The sequence below is a fragment of the Notamacropus eugenii genome, chromosome 4 (genome assembly GCF_028372415.1).
Source record: "Notamacropus eugenii isolate mMacEug1 chromosome 4, mMacEug1.pri_v2, whole genome shotgun sequence".
Taxonomy (NCBI): domain Eukaryota; kingdom Metazoa; phylum Chordata; class Mammalia; order Diprotodontia; family Macropodidae; genus Notamacropus; species Notamacropus eugenii.
This window is the reverse complement of record NC_092875.1, coordinates 158,985,155-159,005,089: the sequence shown is the minus strand read 5'-3', so window position 1 is coordinate 159,005,089 and position 19,935 is coordinate 158,985,155. Positions and strand designations below refer to the sequence as shown.

Sequence of the window (19,935 nt, the reverse complement as noted above, 5' to 3'; positions counted from 1 at the left end):
GCTATATCTCACCACTGGACCCAGATGGCTCCAGAGGAAAAAGTGAGTCTGGTGACTTTGGACAGCCCTCCCTCACTTAAATCCAATTCACTTGCAAGTCATAGCATCACCTCCCTGATGTCATGATCCTCTTTGAGAAGGACAGATGGCAACAACAACAACCAGTCAACCCTTCTGGAACCAGATAAGTTGATCTTCCCTATCTATATACCACATTCCTTCTCCCATCTTTAAACCTTTGTAAAGGCTGTACTCCATGCTTAGAATGTCCTCCCTTCTCTCCGTTGTTTATTAAAACCTGTAACTCCCTTCAAAGCTCAGCCCAAGTGCCAACTCCTACATGCCTTCCCCAATATTCATAATGGAAAGTGTTCCTTCATTTCCTGAAATTACGTTGCATTTATTTTGGATTTATTTACCTATGTATATGCTGTCCCGTATGCCTCTCCTCCATCCTAGTAGAGTATAAGCTCCCAATGTAGGAATTGTTCCATTTTTTTGTCTTTATGTTTCCAACACTTAACAGAACCAGGCATAAGCACTTAATAAATTCTTGAAGTAAACTGGCAAATTAAATGGTACCCTAAGAAAACCCACACCCCTTCCTAGTTCATCTTCTCAGACAAGTAACTGAAATACCCACAGCCCTCTACTGTGTTTATAGCCTAGGTTTGGTGTATACCCTCACTTTAACTTTCTGGGTTGGTTTGCTTAGAGCACTGGGCTTGGAGTCAGGAAGTACTGAGTCAAAAATAACAAATCCAGCCTCAGATACTTGCTAACTGTATGACTCTGATCAAGTCACTTAACTTAACCCCTGCCTGCCTCACTTTCCTCAGTTGTAAAATAGTTGTAATAATAGTAACTATCTCCCAGAGTTGTTGTGCTGATTAAGTGAGACAATATTTGTAAAGCACTCAGAATAGTGCTGGGCACACTCTGCTTGTTTCCTTCCTTCCCTCCTGCTGGAAGGTCTAGGGTAGTTCTCAGAGAGGGGCAGCAACCATGCCGCTAATTCTTACCACTCACTATGCTAGAACTCTAAAACAGGCACCTGCAAATGAGCTGACGGACCACGTCTTACAGTAATCACTGCTGTTCAGTTGTTTCAGTTGTGTCTGACTCTCTGAGGCCTTATTTGGGGTTTTCTTGGCAAAGATGCTGGAGTGGTTTCCTATTTCTTCTCCAGTTCATTTTACAGATGAGGAAACTGAGGCAAACAAGGTTAAGTAACTTGACTAGGGTCACACAGCTACTAAGTACCTGAGTCTGGGTTTGAACTCATGTCTTCCTGACTCCAAGCCCAACTCTATCCACTGCTCCACTTACCTACCCCACAGCAATCACTACCTCAGTCATTTCTCTGTCTTCAAACAGATACTTTCAGAACATTCATCTGAGGATCAGCATTCTTTACTCAGAATAGTCTGTCTTTCCTCAACATTTATTCTAGGAGACTTTCTTCACAAGAAGATTTTTATCAGTTTTTCTTACACAAATGTTCTTTTTTCTGCCATCTCACTGACTAATTTATATACAAAAGGGACAATAGCTTCTGAGTAAAATGAGAATCATGAATCTTGGTTTTGCTTTCCCTTCAAGAAATGCCTGATAGAAGTCTGTAAAATATTGTAAGGTATTCAAAGCTATTGTTGGAAAATAGAATAAGGAATTGCTTAAAATTATATTTTACTTATATAATATTTATATTACAAATTATATATCTATTTGTATTTATAAATATAAATAAAAGAAATAAATGAATAGAAATAAATTACAAATTTATACTTATAAATCTTTTTTATATTATATTTATATCATAGATTTGTATATACTTGTGGGGGTACATTGGACATACATTTAAAAAGAAATAATAAAAATTGGTGATCAGAGAAGACATCTGTGCAGTAAGAGAGTTCATTTGTCCATGATATACAGTGCAAGCAGAAATTCTATTAAAAAAATTTTTTTAATGAACAAAAGTCTATTTTATCTCTCTCCCTCCTCTTCCCCTCATTGAAAAAAAAATGAAAATCCTTATAACACATATGCACAGTCAAATAAGACAAATTCTCACCTTGACAATGCCCCCCCCAAAAGTCTTCCGATACCCCAAGTTCATCGCTTTTCTATCAGGATGTAGCCCTCCCTCACTCAAAACAAATTCAAGTGCAAGTGATATCATCATTTCTCTGATGGCATGGTCTTCTTCAGCAGAGAAGGATGAACACAACCGTGTGAATAGATGCAACTGCCTGAATGGGGATCTGGCTAGCTGGGCAACTCAGCTCTTCCTCTCCTATCTGTCTCCCCCTCTCCTTCCTTCTTTCCAAAGGAGGGTAAATTTGGATGGCCAAAAGATGCCCAGTTGACTTGGGTTTTACTGGCTAGATTTCTTTCTTTTCCTTCTCCTTTTCTTTCCTTTCCATTTCTTTCCTTTAACTGTAAAAGTATGTAAAGTCTCTAAGTAGAAGGGGAAAAAAGATTTCTCCAGCTGAAGCAGTAGGTAGAAATGTGGTTTCACATAGTACAGATGTTCATGAATGGACCAATGACATTAAAGCCTCAAGTCTAAAGTTGTGAATTAGCCTAAGCACATGTATTTTCCTCCCTCAGGTGTTTCCCTGCCTGGTTCCTCTAAGTTACTGCCTACCCTTCACCATAACTATCACATACGTATTTGGGAAAGTATAATTTAGATTTGTTGTATTTTGTGATATACCTCAAACCCATAGGTGAGTTAAAGGGATGTCTACCACAATCCTGTGAAGACTTCCCCTGGTGAAAAGGATAGATGAGAACAATTTCTTCCAACAGCCATGAAGTTGGCTGAAGCAAGTACTGTGGAGTGCTTAGAGCATGGTTAGATATTGAAGATGCCAAGGTCATCCACTGCATCCTGGGCTATTGCCAGTCATTATGACTTTTGTCCTGATGTTGTGGTCTAGGGGTGTGGGAACCCGAAATTCAAGGGCAACAGACATGGGTCCTGCCTTGAAAAAATTCAACCCAAGTCTTTTTTCAACCAGAGACAGGGTTTATTAAAACACTGGTTAAAGTGGGTGAGATTTTAACAATCTGACCTTTGGTAGATGAGACTAACCCTTTTTATGGGGAGAAGATCTGTGGGAAGATTTGAATGGGAGTGGACAGTAGTCTAGGGTGACTGGGAGGTAACAGAGAAGGGGTCTAGATAGAATTAAGGGTAGGAAGTAGCCAGGTAATGAAGGGCTGGGCTAGGTTAGAGATAACAGAGAATGGGAGATTGGGTTTAGGGTCACAATGAAAGGCCAGTTGAAAGGATTACTGAGATGAGTCGATGCCTCAGACAAACATCAGAGACTTGGTCAAGTGGGAAAGTTCAAGGGAATTTGAGAGCTCAGGCAAGTTTCCAATACCCATCTCTTCACTGCCACTGAACTTCAATATTTTGGAAGAGAAAGTGAGGCTGATGACTTTGTGAAACTCTTTCTCACTTAAATTTAATGCATCCATGAGTGAAGACATCACCTGTGATGTCATTGGTCTTCTTTGAAAATGGACAAAAAGCAACGTTAAGATATATATGTATATGTATATATATATATTTGCATTTGCTTCAATATGCTAGTATCCATAGTGTTATTATTTCTTTGTTTTATTGTTAAGTAGGTGGTTATATTTAAGGCTAAAAAGTGTTATTGTGAGTGGCTGTTTACATAAATTGATAGTGTCAGACCCTCAGTCTCTTTCTTATCCATTAGGGGAACACATAAGAGTAATCATATTGTCCCATCCCAAACTCAGTAAGGTACAGAGGTACAATAGAAAGAGGTACAGAGTTGGAGTCTGGGAGACTCTAGGATCAAGCCTTAGCTCTATCACTTTCTGCATGACTTTGGACAAACCACCTGAGCTCTCTGAATTTCAGTTTCTTTATATGTCAAATAAGGATAATAATAGATACCTTGTCCTTTGCAAGGGGTTTATTGGTGAAAACAAGTACTGGACAAGTACACATGATTTTTCTCAATTGAAAATATAAATAATGGCGTGCAAAGGGACTCGACTGACTGTATCCACACCAGAAAATTGTGACTTTTCCAGTTCAATCAAACTGGACCCAAAAGGGTATTATGCTACCTTTCCTCCCAAAAAAACAAGGCCTTCAAAACTAAGTACAGAAGAGTAAAATGAGCTTATAAAATGCAGGGCCATCCCAGAGGAAGTTCCAGTGGGAGTTCCATCCTGTCCCCAGGCTCTGACAGAGCTGTACTGAAATGTCAGAGGGTATATGCAGGGCCAACTAGGTCCCAAGGGCAAAGAAAGGGAACCCACTGTACTAGGGGCCTGCTTCCCTTTCAGAGGAGTTTGTACACTCATTGTGCAAGAGGTCATGGAAAACCCTGTAGGCAGTGCTATGGAGGAGGGGAGAAGGGGCATGGCTTTTCCTCCTGCCCACCAGCTAATTTGCTGTTTTATGGAACTTTTCTCGGGGCATTTGATCATTCCATCCTTCATGAAACTGAGGAAATGCCTCTGGTTTTGACAGTGCACCCCCAGGCAGTACTGTATCAGAGAGCTTTTGGTGGCAGAGAGCCTGGCAGGCCTGGTTGTAGGGGCCTGTGACCAGAATATCTTCTGTTTCTTCTAAGCCCTGTACTATATTCAAGAATAACTAAAAAATGCTGTATAAACACACCAACTATTTTTATTTCTTTCTTCCACGTGCCTATATGGCTCTTTCTCCAACTTCTCCAAAAGTAGATTCTCAAATCCTGGGCCTTACACGTCAGCATCCTTTCTGAGCAGTGGAAAAAATGAGAAAGCATCAGATGAGCCTGCATTCCACCTCTTTCTGCTTTTTTCCTCTACCTCCTGTCTTCTTCCACCTCATTCCCCTCCCCACCTAATGAAGATCACATGAGTAAATAAGCTTTTGGTTAGAATGCAACCAATTTGCTAGGGACAAAATTAACATGTGGTGACCTAAAATATGATTGCCTTCTTAGCATTGAACCATAGAAGAAATAAATTCTGTGGAAACATTTCATATTTCATTGTCCCAGATAATAGAATTCCTAATGAGTAATAAAAGTTCCTAACACACTTTTCTGATTTCAAATGTTCTCTTGTCTTAAATAAAGGCCTGACTTCTTTGAGATGAACCGTACCTTAAGATACACCATTAAGTTTAGGGGACTAGGGAAGACTTCTGGATGGAACTATACCTTTAAGGACAGGTAAGAATTAAAAAAGCAGGGATGGGAAGGGAGGTGGGGAGGAGCATTCTGAGTAGAAGGAATGGGATGGACACAGGTTCGGAAACAGGTTGACTCAGGGTCATGCTACACCTTCTTGGGCTAACTGGTTCTTGAGGAGATGAAGCTGATAGTGAGGGGAAGAGTGATGGGCTATGGGTATAAATTGTAAATGGTGAAGTGGAAAAGGAAAGAAAAGGAAGAAAGGAAGGAAGGAAGGAAGGAAGGAAGGAAGGAAGGAAGGAAGGAAGGAAGGAAGGGAGGAAGGAGGAAGGAAGGAAGGAAAGGAGGAAGATAAGAAAAGAGAGAAAGAAAGAAAAAGAAAGGAAGAGAAAGAAAAAGAATGAAAAAGAAACAAAAAGGAAGAGCATTTTCTAAGTACTTATTATGTGCCAAGTACTGTGTTAAACCCTAGGGATAGAGTAGAAAAAGTGAAAGTCTTCACTCAAATAGCTCATACTCAGATTCTCCTCATAAACTACTCCTCTCTGCATCTGCTGATATGCCTAGTTTCAACTCTTGGAATAAGATACCTTGGATAAGATAACGGGCTGTTTACTCCAGCCTTGATTGTCTCTTTCTCCCTCAGGCTCTTCTCCCCTCTGGCTGAATGGCCAGAGGGTCGAATGCCAAACTCTTCCCAAGGTCTTCCTTTATAGAATGCAAGAAACTGGACCTTTGTTTACTTTCATCTGTACCTGAATCTCTGCCTAGTTTCAACTTCAGCAAATAAGATGGTCCCACGTGCCAGACACCCCGTGGTATCTATCCCTCTCTCCTTCCTGCCTCCTTTTGTATGTTTTTCTCTTCCCATTGAATTGTAAAGTCCTTGAAAGCAGGGACTGTCTTCCTTTTTATTAATTGTATGTCCAATACTTAGCATGGTGCTTGGTATGTATTATTGCTCAGGTCAGTCATTTAGTTGTATCTGACTCTTTGAAATTCTGTGAACCATACTGTCCATGGAGTTTTCTTGGCAAAGATAGTAGAGTGCTTTGCCATTTCCTTTTCCAGTGGATTGACAATTGAACAGAAGTTAAGTGACTTCCTCAAGGTCACATAGTAGTAAGAGTTTAAGTTCAGATTCAAACTCAGGTCTTCCTGATTCTAGGTCCAGCACTCTATCCACTAAGCTGCCTACATGTTGCTACTACTGCTATGTCATTCAATCATGTCCTATTCTTTGTGACCCTGCGGACCATACTATCCATGGGGTTTTCTTCGCAAGAATACTGGAGTGGTTTGCCATTTCCTTTTCTAGTGGATTAAAGCAAACAGAGGTTAAATCTGAGGCTGGATTTGAACTTAGATCTTCCTGATGCCAGGCCCAGTGCTATCCACTGAGCCACCTACCTGCCCACATGTAGTAGGGTCTTAATAAATATTTATTGGATTGAATTGGATTACTCCCTGAGCTCCCACAGCACTTTTATCATGCCTGTTACAGTTTTTGTAACATCTTCCTGCCCACATTCCACCACTGCTGCCATTCAGTCATTCCTCACGTTCGATAAGTACTAACTTCCTAAGAAGGAAGTCAGACCTCATAAACAACTTGCTTTTAGATTTTTGAATATGGGGACAAGTAGTAGGGATTGTGTGCAGGGGATGAAAGAATTAAGGCATGGGAAGATTAAGGCTCTTTGAGAATGCTTTCAAGGAGGAGGAATGGAGGAGACTCACCTCCTTCTGACTGCTAACTTAAGACTTAACCAATCATGCAGCAAGCAATAATTTAAGTGTAAATACTTGGTAACACAAGTAGCCAAAATGAGCTTGCCTTTTCAGAAACACTAGCCTAAAAGAGCTAATGAACAGAGTCCTTTGGTACAAAGATGGTTGAGTTTTTTACTCTATTAAAAATAAACATTTTAAATAATCTGCCACTGGAAGTTACAGCCTTATGGCTGGTTTACCTAGGATTCATGGCACTTTAAAAACTTTGTCCTTTCGGGCCCCTTCTGCTCTGAAAAAAAAATAGAGATTCTGATGTTTCATAGAGAGTCAATTCACTGACCATCTTGACTCTCTTTCTCTCCAAGTCACTCTCCACAACCAATGATCTAAGAATGGAATTAGAAAAACAAAGAAACAAATCCATAAAAATCCAATTTTACTTTTATTTCACATCAATACTTCTTTTATTGTTTTTTTCCTTACATAGCAAAAATGCAAAAAAAAAAGAAAAAAGACCAAACTGTATTAAAATACACGTACAAAAAGCATCCAAAGTTGGAAACCAGCAGCCTATCAGGGCAATGGTGTGCGTGTAAAAGACACGTTAACCGTTGGCCTTCTGCACCACGCACCATGGCTAAAACAGCAAAGCTGCAGGTTAAGGACGCCTGATTCAGGCCATTTAAAAACTGAGAAATCTAGCTAGCCATGTTGAGGGAAGAAAAACTAATGATATTGAATTTCTTGTTGTTATTCAGGTGACCACACAAGGCAGACTGATCTAGTACCTGTCACCCTTAAAGCCCAATTTTATTCTTTTCTTTCTATTAAAAACTTTCTATACAAAGGAGATAATATTGAGATATAGGTGACTCTTTCCACTGTAGTACCAGCCCTTCCGAGTCTCAAAGCTCATTCAGATTTTTGGATAAATAACTAAGGATGATAAAGAAGAAACATATGCCGTGGAAGAAAGGAAAGTATGTGCAAGTGTGATATTTAAAAGTAACCAAAGACTGGGTGAGAGGAAATTTCTGTCAAAAATCTAAAAGAACAGATATTGGTTGACATTTTTACATTTTTTCAAAAAACATAATAGTGAAACAAAAGGTCACATTAGCAAAATACACATCTGGTAGTTAAACTTAAAAACTGTCTTTCATAATCATGTTCTTAGAGGTATGCTTTCAGGTGACTGAGCACTTTCAGTGGTTTTATTTTGATTCTTTTTCTTCAAATGGATAAATGTAGCTATTAAAATCACACCTGGAAGAGAAAAATCCATTGTAAAATAGATGCTAATAAAATAAATATACTGTCATTTAATGTATTTGCAAAAGGTTCACACTAATCAACATGTAGGATAGAGATTAAGGGCAGCTAGGTGGCACATTGTACAGAGTACAGGCCCTGAAGTCAGGAAGACTCATCTTCCTGAGCTCAAATATGGCCTCAGACACTTACTAGTTGTATGACCCTGGGCAAGTCACTTAACCTTGTTTGCCTCAGTTTCCCCATCTGAAAAATGAGCTAGAGAAGAAAATGGCAAATCACTTCAGTATGTTTGCCAAGAAAAGCCCAAATGGGCTCACAAAAAGTTGGACAAAACTGAAACAACTGAACAACAAAGGATAGTCTTGTGATTTCATTGGTATGAGGCCACTAATTCGTACACAAGAATCCATGTTGGGGAATATTGACTTAATTTTAAAATGTGATATGATCTATGCTTTCATGTATTTTTATTTATTTTAAAATATTTTGTGAAGTATTTCCCAATTACGTTTTCATTGGGTTTGAGCCACACTCAGGAATATTGCCAGCTGAACGATGCATTTGACATATATGTAAAGAGTTACTTAGAGCACTGAGAGGTTAAGAGATTTGTCCAGGGTCATAGAGATAAGACTTGAACCCAGGCTTCTGGCTTCAAGATAGGCTCTCTATCCAATAGACCATACTGCCTTTTTATAATATGATAAAACATTCATATTAAATAACACATGCTCTTCTTGGGGCATAGTGAGGAAGAAATAGCTTCAAGGATTGAAGTGTTGTGGCTTGTTTTCAATAAGACAGAGGCTATCTTGTAACGTACCTGATATTTCATGTTCAACAAGTCAATAAGTACGTATTGAGAGTCTGACATGTTTAACTCAATGCTAGATACTATAGAAGATACAAAGAGAACCTGTAAGATACATGTCTGGGAGCTTGGGCTTGCTCCAGAGGCTGATGCAGCTGCTAGAATTCACTTGTTGGCTCAGCCCCACCAGGTGCTTTGCCCACCTGCTGGTTTGAATGACAAAGAATTAGACTTAGGGAGCAGAAAGTGGTTTGAAATATTTTTCCTGAGTTTTGACTTCACATCACACTTCCTTCAATTCTTGACTGACAACCGAAGGGAAGTTGTGTTTTATCTCTCTTAGATTCTCATATATTGTGTGTTTTTAAACTATAATTATTAAAGTGGCTTCAGTTGAACTTTATGGTTCATGAGTGCCTATTTCATTTTTAAAAAGAAAAAAAAACCCTTGAATCTGCTTTTTTGTTGTTGTCATTTTTTTAGTCTTATCTTACTCTTCATGACCCCATTTAGGATTTTTTTGGCAAAAATACTGGATTATTTGCCTTTTCCTTCCCCAGCTTATTTGACAGACAGTTAAATTGAGGCAAACAAGGTTAAGTGACTTACCCAGAGTCACACAGCTAGTAAATGTCTGAGGCCAGATTTGAGTTCAGGAAGATGAGTCTTCTAGATGTCAGATCCAGTATGCTTTCCACTGTACCACCTAGCTGCCCTTGAACATTTTCAATTAAGCCAGGGGAAGGGGAAGCTGCAACCTCCAGGCCACAAGTGGCCTTCTAGGTCCTCAGGTGTAGCCTTTTGACTAACTGCAAGTTTTACAGAGCAAATTCTTTTATTAAGGGGATTTATTCTGTGAAGTTTGAATTCAGTCAAAGGGCCACACTTGAAGACCTAGAAGGCCACAGGTTCTCTACCCCAGACTTAGCCAATGATCATAGCTAGCACTGCATAGCACTTTAAGGTTTGCAAAGCTCTTCTCATGTGTTATTTTATTTGAGGGCTATAATAATTGTGTGAGTTAGTTACAGATGATGAAACTGAGGCTCAGAGAGAGTAACTGATTTTCTTAGGACTTCCAGAAATTAAGTGATTTGCTCAAGATCACCCAGTTACTAAGTTGTTAGAGCCAGAATTCAAACCCAATGTTCTTAACTCCAAAGTTCAGTGGTCTGTCCACTGTATCCCATAATTGCCAGCTTTAGGCTTAAGGTAATGATAACATGGTTTCAAAGAGTTTAGTCTGGTGAAATATAACTTAGATGCAATTACAAGATGAGAAGTTTGAAATTGATGCCAATGGTAATGAGGAATTTCTTGATCCAACCTGTGAAATAACAGTTATAAGGAAAATAGTCTGACAAGATCAGAGGGTTCATATGAGAAAGGAGTGTTTTCTTGGGAGAAATGACATTTACTACTGTAATGGTAATTTAAATGGGAAGATCTTTCCTATCCATTAATAGTCCCATGTGACCTGCCTGGGACATAGGAAAGTCTGAGTCACATGGAGTCAGTGGTGGGAGGAGTTTGCTGAATGGGTGGAACAGAAAGGGGTGGAGCAGGAAATGAGTCAGAACAGTCAGCACTGGGAAAGAGAGAGCAGGCAGCATCTAGCATGAGTGGGAGAGTGTGATTTTGTTTAAGGGAGCCTATTTGTGATTTGTTTAAGGGAGCTGGTTTATGGGAAGCCTAACAGAGGGAAGGCTTGGGGATGGTAGTGCCTCCTGCATTGTTATTGTGTGTAGTTTTTTTGTTCCTATGATGGATTTGATTTTCCAGTGTTGGGATTTGACTTTCTGGTGTTTGAATAAATGGTTTTTTTTCTGCCTTCTATATGGAGAGTCTATTATACTTTGAAAATCAGGAGTACACTGGCATATTCATAATCTCCAACAGTGCTGTGAATATTGCCTTGGCAATACAACTATGTATTTGGAAGGGAAGGCAAGATGGGATACTCTGATGTAGGGTCTTAAAGAAAAGCAAAATGAACTGTTTAGACTTGATGCCACAGTCATAAGGGAACGATTATAGACCCTTGAGCAGAAGAGAGACAGGATGATGTGACAGAGGGATAGCAAATCCTAATGGCTAGAGGATGAATCTTGGGGTCAGTGAATCAATAAATATTAAGCACCTACTAGGTATTAGTCAGTTGTTATGAATTAGGAGATTTCAAAGTGAAGTATAAATATACCCTGCCCTCAAGGAACTCATGGTCTAACTGGGGAGACAACATGTAAACCGTTATGTAAAAAAAAACAAACCAATGGGTTCAGGACCTTTCTACATGACCTTATATGGCACTTAACCTCTTAGTGCCCCAGGAAACTCTCTAAAAATACAGTTTACACATATTACCAATCTGTAATAGTGAAGGGAGTTTCCATATCTTCTACCAATAAAATCAGAGGTCCAGATCCTCAATACCACTCCCATCCCCCACTCTAAAAAGTGATGGATCATAAGGAGATGAGTAGAAATCCTGATTAGTACTCTGTTGCAGAAATCTAAGCCCCTCCTTTACTCTATAATCACTTTGAAAGGAATCAGTCTGAGATTTTACCAAATCCACATCTAAATCAGTCCCTACATATCCCAGAACAGCTGTTTCATCTGGCTTATATTATAGTCAGAGAAAGGTTATTCTTCTCTGGCTTTAATTTACCTAACTTTAAAAAAGAACTGCTAAAATATCATTTAACTATCTACGAAAGACTTCTTAGAATCAGGGAACCTGTTAAAGAATTAAAAGAGTAGGACCTGTCATCTACTATGAAAAATAAGCTCAAACAGAGTTCTTTCTGGGATATAGCAGAGCTTATCTAAGAATATATAGAGTGTGGGGGACCACAACCTTGGAAGAAGACCAAGAAAAGATGTATACTTCTCCCCCTCTTCAAGCAACAACCAAATTTAATAACCAACAAATATTTACTCAACACCTATTATGTGTCAGGTACTCACTGAGCATACAACCACCCTCATAGAGGGAATTACTCAAGAGATATGGCATTTCCATGGGGCAGCTCTGTAATTTTTCAATATTCCAATAGTGGTAATACAACTACTGCCTGTACCATTTGCTTCTATTCTGAAAGCTTTAGATGGTACCTAGGCATCAAAGTGTTGTCTTCTGGAGCTGCTTTATGCCACATCAAGCATTTTTAAGGGATATACTGTATGCCAAGTATAGTTCTATGACCTGGGGAGACAATGGAAAAAGTAGTTCTTGCCCTCAAGGAATTTATATTCTGTGAGGGAAGACAACATGAATATATATGTGCATACATAAATGTAGAGCAGCTAGGTGGTACAATGGATAGCGTGCCAGACCTGGAGTCAGGAAATTTGATCTTCCTGAGTTCAAATCTGGCCTCAGACACTTGCTAGCTGTGTGAACAAGTCACTGAACCTTATTTGCCTCAGTTTCCTCATCTGTCAAATGAGGTGGACAAGAAAATGGCAAACCATTCCTGTATCTTTGCCAAGAAAACCCTAAAAAGGGTCACAAGCATTGGATACAAGTGAAAAACAACTAAAAAAGCCTAAAATATATGTGCATATATGAGTTTATATACATATGTACATACACACATATAGAATATGCAAAAAATAAATATAAAGCTTTTTGGAGAGGGAAGCACAAGCAACAGGAAGTATCAAGAAAAACAGTTAATGTACAATGGTGTTTGAGTCAAGTCTTAAAGAAACAAGGAATTCTAAAAGATAAAAATAAGGAAGAAATACATTCCAGGTATGGAAGATGGATAGTGCTAAGGTACAGAGATGGGGGATGAATTGTCATGTGCAAAGAGTAACCCATTTGGCTAGACTGTAGAATACAGGAAGAGGAGTAATATATAATGAGGTTGGAAAGTTAAGTGGGGACCAGGTTGTGAAAGGCTTAAAAACCAGAGGTGTTTATATTTTATCCTAGAGATGACAGACCACCACTGGAGTTTATTGAGTAGGGAAGTGATATGGTCAGACCTGTATTCAAGGAAAAATCACTTTAGCAATGGTATGGAGGATGAATTGGAGTGGAGAGAGATTTGAGGCAAGGAGACTAATTAGGAAGTCACTGAGGCATTAGGAAACCCAGGTGAGAGGTAATTGAGAGCCTGGACTAAGGCAATATGAGTAGTAACTAGTAAGAAGAAGTTGAATACAAGAGATGTAGAAACGGAAATGACAAGGTAAAACAAGTGACTAGCTATGAAGAGTGAGGGAGTGTGTGTAGTTAAGGATAATGACAAGGTTGTGGACCTGGACAACTGAAAAACTATTTTTGCCCTGGTCAAGTTTGGAAAATGGTGGATTTGGTGAGGCAGGAAAAAAATAAGTTTTGTTTGGGGCACATTGAGTTTATCTTCCATCAGAAGGTAAAAAGCTAGATACTATGACCCACTTCAATGTAAAGCATCATGGCTCAGTGTTTTGAAAGAGAATTAGCCTTAGGGTTGAAAGACCTGGGTTTGAGTCTCCACTATGTATTCATTATGTGATCTTGGTCAAGTGGTTCAACCTCTTCTAGCCTCAGTTTCCTCATATGTAAAATGGGGATAACAATATATTTCAGATGCACACAATCCACAAGGTTATTTGGGAGATAGAATGAGATAACATAATAAGATGTGACAGACTTTAGCTGCTGTTATTCCAAACATGCCTTATTCATGACAATTAGCCAAAGCTCTATCTCTCCCATTGCTCTAGTTGCTACTATTATAGCTAACGGAATATGTGTCTAGGTGTCAGTTCAAGCCAACCCTGCTTCTTAGACTAAGGACTATCATATCTGGATACTCACCAATGACCAAAAAAACTGTTAAGAGTATGCCAACTGCCATGCCTACTGTGGGTATCCCAGGAAGAGAATCTGCGGGTTGGTAGCACCATCCAGTAGAAGAGCACTTGCACATAGTGACTAAAAAGTAAATCAAATGTTATTCAGAGCAAGTCATACCTTTGAGATAGGAAAAAAAGAGCCTAAAGAGTTCTCATTACCTGTCCCTCTACCCCATAAAGGTATTTCTTTTTTTCATTTCTGTCATGACCTGAGAATTCCCTGGAGTAAAGGGCTCCCAATGAAGAAACTATTCATCAATGCAGATCTAGAACTACTCTGTAACTTAGAGTCTTGGGAAGTTGCCTGGGGCACTTGAAGGTTAATCAATTCACCCATAATCACACAGTCAGCACCAGTTAAATGTGTGTCTCTACCTCAGGACTTCTTGGCCCTGAGGCCAGTTCTCTTATCTTCTATACCATGTCATGCCCAGGTACCTTCTCAGTCCTCCTTGGCTTTTCAGTTTCCTTTTGCATGTTATCTTCCCGTTTAGACCATTATCAGTTTGTTAGCTTCTTGAGGGCAAGAACTATCTTTTGCCTTTCTTTGTATCTCCAGCTTTTAGCCTAGTGCCTAGCACCTAGTAGGTGCTTAATAAATATTTATTGACTAACTATAAAACAGAAATAAAGACAAAGCAGACACAGACTCTCAGGAAGCTACTCCTAACCGGTAAATATCGCCCCCAAAATGTAAAAAACTGAGATATAACTCACCTGGGAAAGAGACAGTGTTTTCTAAAGCTGGAGAACCACTATCTTTAATTTTAACTGAAATTTCGTACACCTTCTCTTCGAAATTTCTGTGTTTTGCAGAAAGTTTAGCATGGGTGCCTGTCGGAAGGGGCAGATTAGACAAATATTTAGATGAAGGCATGAGCCAGAAGTAAGGCAAGATCTGTACCTTAAACTTTGTTGAAATAGGATCCAAATCAACGAGCAACCAAAGCAGACAACCCACCCATCAGGGGATGTGCTTTCAAAGTCTTCTGCAGCTTTGCTTGTATACTGAGGCTAAGTAGTCACATTTGTATGTGATGAGAGTTAGGGAGGGAAAGGAGAAAGGAAATTGTTACCTCTACATTCTCCTGGTCAGAAAATGACTAAAGCACTTTACTGTTAACACTATCCTTCCTTAGAAGGAATTTTTGGGTCCCTCTAGTTCGAGGGTTCTTAACTTTTTGAACCCTTTGGCAACACGGTAAAGCCTATGGACTGCTTCCCAGAATAATGTTTTTAAATGAATTAATTAAATCAATTTTATTATTAATAGTGTAAACATTATCATATATTTAAATATATTGATTAAATATCATTAATTATATAATTGTGTAATAATTATACTATAAAATATCAACAATAACATTAATAATAGCTTAAAGTTATTAAAACTTTAATAGCTTAAAACTACACTAAGAGTTTGGGGATTCCTTTTATATAGGATTACAAGGAAAATTAGTTACATTGAAAAACAGATACAGAAATACTTTTGTTTTAAAAAAAAAACCTTAAAAAAAAGAACTCAAGTTAAGAAACTCTGATAGTCCAACCCATCATTTTTTTTTTACTATGCTACAGAAGTTAAGTAATATAGTTCTTGGGTATCAGAGACAGGATTTGAATCCAAGATCTGTGATCCCAAACACAGTGCTCTTTCCACTGTGCCACAACACCCCTCTCCTAGTATAGATTAAGCATAAATTTGTATCTCTAGTTTCTTTTTTTAATTTTTTTCTTTATTTTATTTCATAAAATTAGCATGTTTCCAAAACTCATGCTTGCTACTCTCTTGACATAACAGCAACTCATTTTTTCTCATTCTCTTCCTTTTCCTTCAATTTGTCTGCCTAGAATTCTAAAAAGTTCATAGAAGTTCTCTATCTTGTTTCACAGATATGCCATGGAAAATAGCCAATGTACTACAAGGCAAAACTCACTGAGTGGAAAAAAGGATAAAGGATATATTCAGAAATGAATGATTTAAAATGAAAGGTACCAATAAAGATAAGGTACAGTTTTAGTGAACAGTCAATGAAAATGGTTTTCACAGCCACAAACCACCAATCTAACTGTAATCAATTGTTAGCCTGTGAGCTCAAATTCACTCTCTATCATGGATCAAGAAAGTTCTGTATGTAAGACTATCTTTTGGCTAAAAATTCTTTATTCTTCTAACATTCAAAGTATTCTTCTTGGGGAAGCTTTTTATTTAACTTCAAAACTACCTAACATCCCACTAGCAAGCAGAAAGTGAGTCTTAGTTTAATGCTACAAGGTTACAAAAACACAATCAAATATTTCACCAAGTTCTAAAACCCATAAACCAGATCTCCTTATCAATAGCATTTTGACAACTCACCATTGACTTTGGAAAGCTCCCAATCACTCTTCAACCTGTCACTGGCAAGAGAAAAATCAAACTGTGGACCCCAAGGTGGTTGCCAGTCATTATCAGTGGCTTCAAAAATGACACTTGCTGGTGTAGTAAGTGGATGGCAGAAGAAGAAGCCAGTGTAGTCTTTCACTAACCGAGGAGGGTTGTCATTCACATCCAGAAGGGTTAAGCGGAGATATACCGAGGAAGTCAGCTGGGATTCACCTAGGGAAATGAAGAACATTTGCAGGCAATGTGGTATTTCTACATTTTCCCTCATGACAAAAATGAATGAATGAATAAGTGAATGAATGAAGGCTCTTTTCTTTCTAAAAAATTGGTCACAGTTATTTTTTCACCTGATGTCTACCTGATTCTAGAGGAGTAAACCTAGATTTCTTATACTTCTCCATTTCCCCTGCACTCAACCCAGTATCTGGCATACAGAAAACAAATATATATTGGCCTTCCTGCTGGATTTCTCTACCTCTGTTCTATAGTTCCTTGTCTACACTTTACCTTCACAACTATGATGGGCTTGTCATGTTGTTCAAATGCCAAACATACTCTTGCCTAAAAGACTATTTTATGGAGAAGTTGTGTAGGGAAAGAGTACACATGATGGTGAGAAGAAGTGATACAAAAACTTGAGAATTGATTGTGTGACATGGGAGACACTGGCACAGGACAGCCCAGCCTGGTGTGCCCACATCAGAGCAAAGGAAAAATTGAAATAGCTCAAAAGAAATGCAAGATGCACAGATTTAGAGAACCCATTCCAAATGTTCACATGGACTGCTTGTGCCTGACCTGCGGTAGAGCATTCCAAGCTTGTATTGCTCTGATCAGCCACAGTCATTCACACTGTAACTTGACTGTAACATAGTGATACAAGAACAAAGGACAACCAACCAACCAATCAAACACTTTACCTTAGCAAAGACAACAACTACAACAAGATTTCCCTTATTCTTTTATTCTTATGCTTCTTTGAAGTGGCAAAGACTGGAATTAAGCATTTTTGAACCAAGGATTTCTGAATTTTGGCTGAGATTCACAAAACTTCCACCAATGGTAGCAATTTTAAAAATAACCAGAGTGTTAATTCCTATGTTGTGATGTGGGTAGGTGTAATAAGCATTTGTGCCAGTTTAGCCGGATCCTATAGACTTTAGGTCTTTAGTTGAGCTACTCTTTGTGTGTCAGGGGAAGGCAAGAGAGACCTCCAACACATTGGATGAACCTCCTGTGATGAACTCATGGGAGGCCATGGACAAGAGTTGCTCAGGCTAGGCAGGCATGGATGAGTTACAGTCTAATCAAAGTTGGATTGACTCACACCAAGCCCTTAAAAAGGAAGTTGTGTGGTTCAACTTATTCTGGGCATTTTGGCATCCCAGCTCTCCTATAGCCATAGTTCTCATTCCCTTAAATGTTCCTGCTTTATTCATTTTATCCCAAGATTCTTTTTTGATCCCAAGGATGAAATGTGTATAATGTCTTTATATATTAGGAAGGAAAAAAGAAAACTATCAAAATTTCTAGAAAATTCTTATTCCCCAATTATCTTTTTACCAATACTTCATTCAAAACTAGTTTGAGCTTTAAGAAAACATAAACTGAGGTTGAAACTGAGGAATATATTGAAAAGTGCTTCTTTTAATGGTGATGAACAATTCAAACTGCTTTCTGTTCATGTGGTTTATAGCAGGGGAAGGGAATTTTGCTTTTTTGAAAGGCTTGAAAATGGTAGTATTCTTGAGGGCTCTATTACTTTTCATGAGTATGAGGTTCATTTTTAGCATACATGTGCATGATCATATTTACAACTTATCTTACATAAACTCTGACTTAGCTTGACTAATATATTCTATGTCTCATAGGCTCTTAGATTTAGAATTAGAAGTGATCTTAGACTTCTTTTATTCTGGTCCTCTCATTTTACAGATAAGATGACTGAGATCCAGAGAGGTCAAGGGAACTGAGACAGAAAATGTGGTTGAGTCAATAGCCCTTCTCTTGGTAACATTTGATTGGGAGACAACAGTGGAATTTCCTAGTAGTTTTGTCCTTTGTTCTTATTTCTCTTTCTTTCTGAAATACAGACATATTGGGTACACCTCATCTAAAATATGAAAAAGAATCTTTATGCCTGGAACTCAGGTTGGATTGTTGAAGTTTTCATTTTCTTTTCAAATTTTTTGATGATAGATGATTGAAGCTTTGGGAGATAAGACAAAGTAATGAGGTGTTATTGAGGTTCAAATAAATCTATAATAGCATTCCTCAGTTCCCAAGCATGGTAGTCTCTGGAAGTGATATTAGTGACAGATCATCCTTCCTTCTGAGAGAAACTCTGGGCTATATTAAATATGATGAGGGGAAGGGAATGAGAGTAATGTATCATAGACCCTAACTAGCCTCCACATATGTTCCACCCTAGTGGGAGCATTTGCTGGGAGTACAGATATTTCCAAAGCCAAGTGGTTTCCTACTCTAGCAGGACTCAGAAGATACAGAGAACCCCAGAAAGAGATTAACCTAGACCAAAATTTTATTTTAACTCCCTTCTCTCTCACTACACTAAGGCAGATCTGGGTTGAAGATAAAATAAGTACTTATATAGCATTAAAATGGCTTCCCATAAGATAGTTTCTTTTCTTCTTTGTGGATCCCTGGATATCTTTATGCCATGTTGCTATATGCCAACTTTCAGCTTCTACCCAGCACTCCAGCTCCTGCATTGGGACCCTAGGCTTTTGATTAGTGACTATTCACCATATCTAACTCTAATCTACTCCTACTAAGATGTTCCATGGTTAGCCAACTTTATACTGTGCCACCAAATAAGCTTCCTCTCCAGTCCTTTCAACCTCTAGCTCTGAGAAAAGCAATCATTCCTAGAAAGGGTGTGTCAATCAACTTGTCTATGACTCCACTCACCAAACCTGTGATTTCCCTGACCAAAGCCACCTCTGTCTCCGCCATGTGTGTTGTCTCTCCCTATCAGATTGTAAACTCCTTGAGGACAGGGATTATCTTGTTTCCACAGCCTTTAGCTCAGTGCCTGACACATAGTGAGCACTTAAAAAAAACTTTTTCATTCATTCATTTTTAATCCAAATAGTTAATAAATTACTCTTTCTTTGTTGATCTGTTTTACCAGTAGCTATTTATCTGTATCTGAAAAATCACATTATATTTTAATTGCTCACCTTTCTCAGTGGCTATTACTTTCACTTGATAATCATTTTCAGTTTCTCTGTCCAAGTGTCCCTTGGTAAAGATCTCGCCAGTGACTCCATCAATTCTCAGCCAGCCTCGGTTGTCCTCACTCAGAGAGTAACTTCACAAGGGAAATGGAACGAAAGAAACATTATATTATTTTACATAAATGATATTAGTTTTTTCAAATGATACTGTCATTTATTATCAAACTATTTAAATAGAACTCTAACTAGGTCTGGGCACCTAGGACTTTGTCCAGGGTGCTAACTTGAGAGCATGACAGCACTTGCAGTCCTTCAGCAGTATAGAAAAAGAGAATTAAGCACCCAGTTAGTAATATTAAGTTAAAATTGGATGTAAAATATGGCCAGCTGGAGTGAGTTTCTCTTCACCTCCCTAAATCTCTACTCCCCACTCCCTCCATCCATCTCAGCAGTTGTCTTGTACCAATATCCCAGAACTTCTATTTCCTTCCC

At 38.6% G+C, this 19,935-nt stretch overlaps 1 protein-coding gene across 1 annotated transcript in view; it reads right to left on the bottom strand.

The window, feature by feature from the left end:
• Window positions 1-7,340: 7,340 nt before the first annotated feature.
• Window positions 7,341-19,935, bottom strand: part of CDH17 (cadherin 17) — a 62,196-nt gene continuing 49,601 nt past the window's right edge. The window contains exons 14-18 of the mRNA XM_072603548.1: window positions 19,447-19,577; window positions 16,217-16,456; window positions 14,575-14,691; window positions 13,820-13,936; window positions 7,341-8,183 (exon numbers count right to left, since the gene is read on the bottom strand). Coding sequence (XP_072459649.1) covers window positions 8,083-8,183; window positions 13,820-13,936; window positions 14,575-14,691; window positions 16,217-16,456; window positions 19,447-19,577 — 706 coding nt within the window. The 3' untranslated portion in view covers window positions 7,341-8,082. The remainder of the gene's footprint in view (window positions 8,184-13,819; window positions 13,937-14,574; window positions 14,692-16,216; window positions 16,457-19,446; window positions 19,578-19,935) is intronic.